The sequence below is a fragment of the Squalius cephalus genome, assembly GCF_949319135.1.
Source record: "Squalius cephalus genome assembly, chromosome: 4".
In the NCBI taxonomy this organism is placed as follows: Eukaryota; Metazoa; Chordata; class Actinopteri; order Cypriniformes; family Leuciscidae; genus Squalius; species Squalius cephalus.
In genome coordinates this window covers 23,038,424-23,049,916 of record NC_137125.1, presented here as the reverse complement: position 1 = coordinate 23,049,916, position 11,493 = coordinate 23,038,424, and the positions used below count along the sequence as shown (strand labels likewise).

The 11,493-nt window shown below is 39.5% G+C and overlaps 1 protein-coding gene across 3 annotated transcripts in view; it reads right to left on the bottom strand.

Annotated features, from left to right (window-relative positions):
• Positions 1-8,403: 8,403 nt before the first annotated feature.
• The window catches only part of LOC307157335 (uncharacterized protein), a 625,157-nt gene continuing 622,067 nt past the window's right edge, over positions 8,404-11,493 (bottom strand). For 2 of the 3 annotated variants that reach the window (XM_079869222.1, XM_079869221.1), the window contains exon 3: positions 8,410-11,484. In XM_079869222.1, the coding sequence (XP_079725348.1) occupies positions 9,887-11,484 (1,598 nt within the window). In that variant the 3' untranslated portion in view covers positions 8,410-9,886. Of the gene's footprint in view, positions 11,485-11,493 lie in introns of all 3 variants that reach the window. The other variant, XM_079869220.1, reaches the window with a different exon arrangement.

Here is an 11,493-nt window from a genome sequence, read left to right as displayed (position 1 = left end):
CATGTATATGTTCGAATTTTTAAGAGAATAATGTTTATGCGTGGTTATTGAAAAAAATAAAAATGAAAGTTGCTGAAATGAGACCACAAAACACATACTAAATATGTGTAAACAAGACTTTTGACTAATGGATGATGTTGCATATTGTTTTTTCTTCAAAATGATGTGAAAATCATCCTGCCTAATCGTTCAAATAAAACAATACATTGATTTAAACTTTGCAAGTCAGTTTTTTTGTCAGAAGAGGTTTATGCGTGGGAGTGGTAATGCCCTATCAATATTAATGAGATTCAGACCAGGGGTGTGACATAGACACCCCCCCAATGGCTAATGGGCCATCAAGTGAAGCAGCCTGAACAAAGTAGTAGAGGAGATTCAAAGGTTTTGTTTTTCAATCTGTTTTATTGTAATTCCTCTATGTGGAGGAACTAAATGTTCTAAATTTGCTCTAAGCAAATCAAATGTGAGCAAAATAAAAAAATAATCAGTCTGCTATAAACAAAGCAATGATAAACGATAAACAAAAGTAAAGGCAGGTATCTCACAGTAAATGCTCATGCCCCGTTGATGCGGGCTCTAAGCAAATCAAATGTGAGCAAAATAAAGAATCCTGAAAAAACTATCACAGGTTATAAAAAATATATATTAAGCAGCACAACAGTTTCCAACATTGATTTAAAAAAATAGTCATCATATCAGAATGATTTCTGAAGGCTGGTGGTTAGTGGAAGTTGGTCAGCAGAGCACACACATCTGAACACAGTCACACATCTTTATGCCACTCCTGAAAACAGTTCCTGTTTAACTGAAGACATAAGTGAACATTGCATGCCTGGCATTTCCATGGTGTTAATTGTCTTTTACCATGCACTGCTGTGCAATGCACACAACTGCGGCGACCAACTGTGGCAGCATCCCTGTCATCTGATGTCAGCTCAGCTCCTGGGACCGGTACATGGTCACTATTGGTCCGTTTTGGTGCTGTTTTCTGTGACACACCACAGAGCTCTGTTATAAGTTGCTCCATAAACTCTTTATGGGACAAGTTACCATGTAGCTCTTTGTGCACAATGAAAGAGTTGGTGGAAGCAATGTCCAAGAAGTGTAGAAAGATCTTTCTGTACCACTTCATGGTTTTGTGTTGTGCAGTGTAGTACTGTATCAGCTGATCAGACAGGTCAACACCCCCCATGTGTTTGTTGTAGGCAGTCACAGGTGCAGGACATGGAAATGTCTTTGTCTGATAACACAATAAAAGAACTTGTATTATCATTATCAATCACTAATGGCCATGGATAAAAAAAGACAACGGTTTTTGTCATTTCACACAAGAATAGGTATAGGCTACTTTTATATTATTATGATGTAAACACAATTAGGCTACATTTCATCTGTAAAATATTACGTCTATGTACTTACTCAGTATGATTCTCGATCGCACTGAGACCTGACCGACACCTGCGTGCCCCTCTGCGGGGTGCTGGAGAAGGAGAGCTTGAAGCAGACACATTCCTAAAAAAATAAAATAAAAATAAAACTGTTAGCATACATTATTCAAAGTAAACTGATGAGCAATTGATGGTTATGGACCATTGATGGGCCATATAGACCGCACGCATTTAGTGAAGCACGCAATAAACGGATCGTTCGCGAACGACACATCACTAAAACATTTACACAGTCTGTATTCAAAAACATCTGCAGCATGATAAATACTGTCATAGGCCAACCAAAACCAGAACATTTATATAAAAATATAATGTATTTAGACAGTATCACATATTTTACCGGAGGCTGAAATATAGTTGCACTAAACCATATAACCTATAAGCAGATATTCGCAAACAATCTACATTATGCATAATGCAGTATTTTAGCATGAATCAGTGTCATAAGATAATCAAAACTGAGTGAAATATATTTAATATACAAATATGTTTAAAGAGCAATATCACATTAAAAAAAAAGTTTACACTTGAGCATATAAGTTCCACGGATGTTAGGGATATTGTAAGGCAATCGTTCCTGTAAGTTGTCAAAAGCTAGCCAAAACTAGGGAAAATATAGTCTAAAAATTCAGAAATTAAATATATATATAAAGTTCTATATTATCAGAAAAGGAATTATATAACAGTAAACAACTTACTCTGAACTTATATCCTCTGCGGGATCAATTCGCTCTTGAAAATGCTGCCGTTCTTCGTCTGAATTACAATCTTCCTCTGAGGAAAAGGTGAATTCTTCCTCGCTGTCCAGAATCATCTGAAGGGCGTCTTTACCGGAGAAACGAGCCATCCTCTCTAAACACGATGAATTATCAGTGAATCTGATCTGATGAAACTTCGTGTTTTCAAGGCATTGATCGGGGGCGTGTGCGAAGCAGAGATTACCTAAACTATTTACCATGTGAATAGTGCTGGGGGCGGGGCGGCCTCAGCTTATTAGAGATAATGAGGGAGAAGGAAAAAAACGGCACCTCTCCTTGCTTTCAAACAGATTACATGAGTTGAAAACATTTGTTTTTTATATTAATTACTTCACTTAAAAGAAGAGAATGCCAGCTTCATAAAGACATATCTCACATGTCTGTGTGATAAGTATTCGCTGAGTTACAGATAATTTTCGGATGCATTTCAGAATGACAGAGAGGAGGCAGAACTCGCATCATGTTTATTTTTCTTTATTTGGCGAAAAGCACAACACTTTGTTTTTATTGTGAGTATACACAAAAATAATACACATTTAACAGAATCGATTGATGTATAACACAAGCATATAAGATAAAAAGGAATTTTTTTTTTTTTTTTTTTTTTTCACTGATAGGGAAAAAAACGAGCCTCAGGGGGTTAAAAACATCCTAAAATTATTATTGTTTTTTTACAGGAACAAAGTCCCTTTCCCTGATCAATGACCAGGTGCCTGGACAAGTTTTTTTCTGGAGAAAATTTAAAACCAGCCTTCAGGCTCTCCAGAAACAGCATCAACATGCTGGTCCAGATGTTGCCCCATCCAAAAGCCCATGGATGGAGCCATTAAGTTGAAGTGCTGGTCAGTTTACTGGCTTGCCTGTGGAGCGTCCTACAGGGTCACTTCAGACACCTTCAACATGCCACTTGCAACTGTTTGCAGGACCGTCCACAATGTTGTGGAGGAAATGATGACCATCCTCCACGAAGTTATTCATTTCCCAAAACCAGAGTAGATGGAGGAGGTGGGGGCCGGCGTTTCTTAAAATTTTACATAAACAGGAAACTTTTTTATCATACTGCAGGGCTCCTGGGATGCCAAGAGCACATTTTTAGATGTGTACATTAGCAAGCCGGGCTCGTTACATGATGCCCTTGTCTTTGGTGGACTCCAGATTTGGCACTATCAGTGTTGGGAAGGATACTTTCAAAATGTATTCCGTTACAGAATACATGCCCAAAAATGTAATTTGTAACGTATTCCGTTACGTTGCTCAATCTAAGTAACATATTCTGAATACTTGGATTACTTCCACATTGAATTGCTTTTTATAAGTGTAGGAATGCGGCCATCAAATCCTGCTTACTAAACAGTTCTGGTGTGTTTTTCTGTTCCAACTGGCTGAATGTGTTAGGGCCAAGTCTCCCTGAAAGTACAATATTTTTAAATTTGCTGTAGAGGAATAAAGACTATAAGGGTATGTTTATGCAAAAGATGTTTTGCTTGGTTAAAAAAAGAGAAGAATTGACCAATTTTCCTTTTCCAGTTTCTTTATTTACTCAGCTGTTAAAAGTGTGAAAATAGACGAATAAAATATTCTGTTTCTGTAAACCTTCCATATAAAAAATGTCAAAATTGTTACAGCTGACTATATTCACATTAATGTTCTTTCTTTTAAGAATGACACACTAATAATAAAACAGAAACTCAAACTGAACGTGATGATGGCAAAAATAATATTATTTTTTTAAACAATGGCACCAAATATCATTTTACCCTCACAAAACAATGTTATATTGAAAAACCAACATTACTTCTTGGTAATGTAACAACAAAGGCTAGCAGCAAAAACCTATCCAAAATGTCAAAGTTGAACATAACATAGGGTGAAAAACGTTTTTTCTAACATTTGCAGTAGGCATGTAAGGTGTTGATTTTATATGAATGTCAGGTGAAAAAAAGACAATTGGTTTTACAATAATGAGATTGCCAATTTACATGCATTGAATGCCTGTGAACCTAAAGACCAATATGTTTTGGTTGACTTGTCTGGATCCTGGAGATACCTCTGCACCTCTTCCTCCGCTGATGAACTTGTCATCTGTGTTGTCTCAAAAGTGAAGAAGTTTTCATCATCTTCTGGATCACCTCCAACTGTGGCATTTCCAGTGGTGCCGGCATCCTCAGAAGGCTCTTTATGAATAAGACGAGACTCTTGGACCATTGCTGTTTTCATGGCTCCCCTCTCTTCATCAGCAAGCCACCACAGTCGAAACTTTGGGATGGTGGAAGCCGCCATCCTTGCCTCATGGGAGGCCAACACCTGCCCAAATCGCAACATGACATCATGACTTTGCGTATAAATAACACGCCACTTTCAAGTCAAGTGGCGTGTTATTTATACGCATTTTGAGCTATCCGCGTGTATGTCCACGCGCGTGTATGTGTACGCCGTTAAACGTCCGAGTGATTCCGCGTGTATGTGTACGCCGTTAAACGTCCGAGTGATTCCGCGTGTATGTGTACGCCGTTAAATGTCCGAGCGAAACGGAGCAAAATGTATATCTACATCTGGGGAGCAATATTTTTTTTCCTAGGATGGTAGGGGAACACTCATAAATGGTATTAACCCCAGTGATGGGTAGGTTTAGGGACGCGGTTGGGGTAGGTCATATTAATTATATATAGTAATGTAACGTAAGTCAACGCCGTTGATAAACACGCTGAAAAGCGATTATGCGTGTTGATAACACGCCAAAAATGGAAATACGAATTGGCGTGTCATACATACGCCATTTCATGAGATCAGTCTGCAAATCGAGTGTCAATGGCTTTTATAACAGCTGAGTGGATGTGAGTTGAGAACTGCACTTGGGTCAACTTTACAGCTAACTTGGCTTTTAGGCTGAGAATGGTGGGAACTATGTATCCAAAGTAACAATTCTTTTCTCCCTGGAGCAGGTTGATTGAGTAGGCAAGAGGTTTCAGAATGGCTGTGTACTCTTTTAGAAACATTGTCTCTTGATGGTGCAGTTTGGCCAATTTCAGCTGGTCACAAATTCCATTGAGCTGACTCTCAGTGAGACGACTCAACTTCTCGATTGCATGATACTCTGAGCTCCACCTAGTCACTGAAGGTACCAAACATCTCATTTGGGCAATTTCCTCAATTGCATCAGCAGCACCTGATGAGCGATGAGCCTTATTCCAGATTGCAGCACATTTAGACATTGCACTTCTGTATAATTTTCGAGAAACACCCTGTGAGGCAGCTTTGTCAAGATCAGTCGTGGCAACAAGATTCAAAGTATGCGCGGCACATCGATGGTGAGGTGGCAAAAAAAAAAGTTTAGCTCCTCTTCCTCTTCCTGAAGAACTGCAGAGACATCAGCAAACTGCACATCATCTGTGCTATCCATCTCATCATCCATTTCACACCCTCCATATTCATTTCAGGTTTGAACATCCTGGTTTGAACATCCTGAAGAGTTTCAGTAATTGCCTCCTTCATATTTTGAGATCCCCTTTCAATGCGCTGCATCAATGTTTTTCTGCACATGGGTGTCCTACCCCCACTAATTCCTGCAATCATCTCACGGAATGAGGCATTCTCCACTAAGGAAAAGGGCTGCACATCTGCAATTATGAACTCAAGAACCAAGGAGTTTACTTTACTTTGGGTGATTGCTGAGGTGCTGCTGAGTGTTGCTTGTTTGAGAGGAGGTGGGGTGGGCATGGCACTTTGTTCACCACCATCATCTGATGCCATTTCTGCTCTATGCAAGACACTGGAATGCTTCCTCTAAAATAAAGAAAGACAGAAAGAGCACAAATTAATAACAGTGAAATTGTTTTAGCACTATCCTGAACCCATTTTGCTAGCCAAGCGGTATGAGTATGCCATTTACTTATTTATTAAATCCAGGTAATATGTTGATGAAACATTGATTCAAATCAAGATACAATTAATACAAAACGAAATTCACTTTAAAGAAAGGCTTTGTGCTTTCTGTTTGAGGCCTCTGTGAAAGTAAAGCAGTCTTTTAGTGCCGCTTTCAGAGCGGTCACGTCGGAGAACCATCACGTCCGTAACATTGTTTTTTCCTCATAAATGCGAACACGAAAACTAAAATAAAATGAATATTTTATGTTCTGTGGAGAGCCAACCCTTCTTCATCCGGTGGGTAGTATTACTTTTGGTTTGCGCAGTGTAATTCACAGAAGTAGGCTATTAAAAATATTTTGCCACCTAAAAGGTAAAGATTTTTTTGTCACGCATGTTTATTTCCCTCATATTAAATATAAAACGCATGTGTAGACCGATATTTTTCTACTATCTGGACATCTTTATTAAGGGAGTATGGATATATACATAGACGTTTCAATATATTGGTATTAAATGCATTTTCTGAGAATTTATATTTCAGGTTTTGACTGCAAATGTCACGCCCATAATGCTGGAATTGCCCAATTTTAAAGAATTTATCCTCAACTAGTTTTGTGGTGTAGGTCTACGTATTTTATAAATTATAGTATTAGTAATTTAAAGATGTGGTAGCATTGGATCTGGACGGTTCTGCCTTCTCACACCGCGATACGTTCGTGGATCTGAGTGTCATCGTGATTTCGGTTTCATATCATATCGCATATCGTTACAGCCCTGGTAGCTACCTGATATATAACCTGAACTATAAAATAGCAAGGTGACCAGTAAAACTACAGCAGACTACTAAACCTGGCTAATTTTTAAAAAATTACTTACTTTAAGATGCTCCTTCAGGTTGGAGGTGGAGTCTTTGGACGCTGAGGTTGCACTGCACAGTTATATTTCGTTCTCCCTCTTTCTTTAATATAAAATGCTGTTTAAATTTCCAAGATAGAGACGCATTCTTGCCCTGGCTCTGTTGTTTCGGCTCCATCTCTACCTCTAGCTCCCGCTGCTCCTCTTCCGACTCCATGTGACTGTTCACGCAAACCGTGCATTTTTTTTGTTTTCATACTGGGGCTTCTGGGAAATGCATGGAGTTGCCTTCATTTATTTAGAGATTGAATAAACTTTATTTAGAGATTGTGAAACAAGTATCCTCATGTAATCCATTGATTTCAACAATGTAACTATTCTAAATACCAACTATTTAAATTGTAACTGTAACGGAATACAGTTACTCATAATTTGTATTCTGAATACGTAACGCTGGTACATGTATTCCGTTACTTCCCAACACTGCGTACTATGCCCTCCTCTTATGACCAAAGAACAACATGGAACACCCAGATGCTCCTATGTTCCCAAAACTCCCTACTGATGGTTCTATATTTTCCAAAGAGCTTGCACTTCATCCCACCTGTAGTTTGAGAGCCTAAGTGCCACACAGGAATTGCCAGCTATAATAAAGGAGTAATCAGTGTTCAATGTGGAAGGAACTGTGCAAGCCTATAGTGACCGCTAGCATATTTTATGAGGTTTCTCATGTGCTAGGGGAGACATCTGGACAGGCTCAAGGGCGTAAAGCAAACTAGGGCAATGAAAACAGGCATTGACAGAAAACCTTAGGGTCATAAACTTTGTCATCAGGACTGGCACCAAGGTAGGACATATCTGGGTGTACAACAAAACCACAAGGTGAGACACTCACATTGAACAGTTCAGAGTAATGTTCCAACACCTGAAACCCAAAAGAACTCACCTGGAGTTTAAGTTGGAGGAACCTACCTGTGTGAGCTTTTTGCCACATGTCCAATTTGCAAGTCAAAGTCTGATGTGCAGCTACACCAGATGGGTCGATATGTGGCATTCAACCAGCTTTGCCCCAAGTGTAGTTACAACAGGAAATGGCAAAGTCAGCCCATAGTCAGAAATACACCCATCGGAAACTGTTCTTAAACTTCTGTTATCTGCAGCCACATATTTTATTGGAGGACCATTCATCCATTGGTTTATCTGACTTCTGTGACGTAAGACAGCTAGCAGATGGTCAGTTTAGCCAGTCTGTCGTCTTCCTGACTTGGGCCCCGATTATTCAAGGTTCAGCTCTAAAACTATAGGTGCGTCCCAATTCGAAGGCTACACTCTTCGAAGGCCGTGGTTTAAAATAATCTGATTGCAGAGACACTAAAACAGGGACACCAAATCCTGTCCCTGGAGATGTACCATCCTACAAAGTTCAGCTCATATATCAAGGTCTTGAGAACTGGTAAAATAACTCTCTCCAGTGTGAACTCTTATGTCAAGTCACCTTTATTTCTTTAGAGCTTTCTACAATATGGATTGCATCAAAGCAGGTTCACAGAGATAAAGAAGAAAAAGGGCAGAATCAACTATGGAAATTAATTCATTTCTATACAAGACATCAATGTTTTAAAGGGGACATATCATGCTAAATGCACTTTTTTAGCCCTTAAATGCATTTTGTTGTATATTTGGAGTGTTTAGAAGTACAGAAAAGATGAAATTATTCTCTTCAGGTGCTTCGTTGATATCTTTATATTCTGTTTTGGTCATATTTTTCAACCTGTTCCGATTTTTCTGTTATCTATGACGTTTTGTGAACTATCACGTCACAGTATTTGCAGCGGAACTGCCAAAAAAGGACATTGACTTCCGGCCCAACACTTCGAGCGATCCGCCATTATTATTTCTCGCTGCAATTTTGTAGTCCAAGCTAAAGGATGCAGAAGTTACGAGAGGGTAAGTTAAAATGATCGGTTGTTGGATGTAGTAACCCACACGCTTCATTACACCGTCTAATGTAGATGAACTGCCGCGCTTGTGACAGGCATGTTTAACTGAAAGAACGAGCAGAGAGAGAGAGACCCGGTCTCGCGCGCGCGCACACTCTCTCTCTCTTCGGAGCCAGGCGAAAGTGTAAACAAGACATCACCGTCTCCAAACTAGACGCTGTCTTGCTCTCTCTCCCTCGCACATATTAATCAAAATAAATCGACACGGTGGTAAAAGGTCGGAAGACCAAAGTTTCATGTATAAATACAGTAACACACCATTGCGATACATCCATATGAAGACGTTGTTCTGCAGGTTCGTCGTCTTCATTTTCATTTCGCTCCGGCTCCAACTCTGGCTCGAACATCTAAGGCTGGCTGGACAAGTCTTCCGTTGTTGACATTTTGTTAATAACGTGTGAATAAAAAGTTTCTGTGCCGCTAGATAATCCTATCTCTGCTATCAGACTACAAAAATGGCCGAACGGGGTGGAGTTGAACCTCTGCAACCTGGAGAGGGGGCGGGGTATGAAGTGTCTCAATTGTATTTAAAGAGACCGCACCAAAACGAGTTGATCTCAGAAGCACCTCAGAAAAGGGGTAAAAAAGGGGCCCGTGGAGCTATAATAATGAGGAATTCAGACCCAAGCATTGCAGTTCCGCTTTATATAGACCACAAATGTATGATTTATATGTAAAAAGGAACAATTTAAAAGCATGATATGTCTCCTTTAAGTTAGAATCGGTTTAATGTTGATCCAATTCAGTTCAATACCAGCCTCGATGTAGCAAAATGAAAACTCGTTCCAAACTGATGACATTTAAAATAGATCTCTCTTGAGTGAATCATAATGTGGTACTTAGAGATCCTTTTTGGTTAAAACATTTTATGTGCCTGTTAAGGAATTTATTTATTTTATTTGATAAAAACTTATTCCACACTGAGGGCATGTGTAATGGTTCTATTTGTTGTGAATTATCATGTGGTCTCTAAGGTTTCCACGTTGAGTAAAACTCTCTCAACACTGTTGGCAGGTGTAAGGCTTAAATTATCTGGTGTGAAATCTAATGTGCCAGTTAACGTTTCCTTTTTAAATGAAACTTCTTCCACACTTTGTTGGCAGGTGAAAGGCTTTTCTCCATTGTGAATTTTCATGTGCCAGTTAAGGCTTCCTTTATGAGTGAAACTTTTTCCACACTGTTGGCATGTATAAGGCTTCTCCCCAGTGTGAATTCTCATGTGGTAATTAAGGTGTCCTTTTCTGTTGAAACTTCTTCCACACTGTTGGCAGGTGAAGGGACTCTCTCCATTGTGTACTCTCATATGGACTTTAAGGTTTCCTCGTTGAGCAAAACTCTCTCCACACTGTCGGCATTTGTAAGGGTTCTCTCCAGTGTGAATTCTCATGTGGACTTTAAGGGGTACACGTTGAGAAAAACTCTCTCCACACTGCTGGCATGTGTAAGGCTTTTCTCCAGTGTGAATTCTCATGTGCCTGTTAAGGCTTCCTTTATGATTGAAACTTTGTCCACACTGTTGGCAGGTGAAGGGACACTTTCTAGTGTGAACTCTCATGTGGACTGTAAGGTTTCCATGTTGATGGAAACTTTTTCCACACTGAGGGCATGTGTAAGGCTTTTCTCCCGTGTGAATTCTTATGTGCCTGACAAGACTTATTTTACGAGTGAAACTTTTTCCACACTGTGGGCACGTAAAAGGGGTCTCCCCGGTGTGAATTTTCATGTGGACAGTAAGGTTTCCATGTTGAGCAAATCTCTTTCCACATTGAGGACATATATAAGGACTCTCTCCAGTGTGAATTCTCATGTGAATGTTAAGGTTTCCATGTTGAGTAAAACTGTCTCCACACTGTTGGCATGTGAAAGGCTTTTCTCCTGTGTGAATTCTCATGTGCCTGATAAAGTTTCCTTTTAGAGTGAAACTTGCACCACAATGAGGACATGTGTGAGGCTTTTCTCCAGTGTGAATTCTTATGTGCCTGTCAAGACTTATTTTACGAGTGAAACTTTTTCCACACTGTTGGCAGGTGAAAGGGGTCTCCCCAGTGTGAATTCTCATGTGGACTTTAAGGTTTCCATGTTGAGCAAATCTCTTTCCACACTGATGACATGTGTAAGGGTTCTCTCCAGTGTGCAATCTCATGTGAACTTTAAGGTTTCCATGTTGAGCAAAACTGTCTCCACACTGTTGGCATGTGTAAGGTTTTTCTCCAGTGTGAATTCTCATGTGCCTGTTAAAGTTCCCTTTTTGAGTGAAACTTTTTCCACATTGTTGGCAGGTGAAAGGCTTCTCTCCACTGTGAATTCTCATGTGGACTTTAAGGTTTCCTTGTTGATTGAAATTCTTTCCAAACCGAAAGCAAGTGAAATATCTTCTAGTTCCTGTCTTTTGGGCTTTTCTTCGTATGGATGTCTTTTCAGTCTGTGAACAACTAAAAGATTTTTTTCCAGTTATGAAATCATCGAGATTCTCATATTGATCATGAAGATTCTCATATTGATCTTTCTCTTCAATTTCATCGAGTACTTCTTTCTCCTCTTTCATAGCCATTAGGTCTAAGGTGG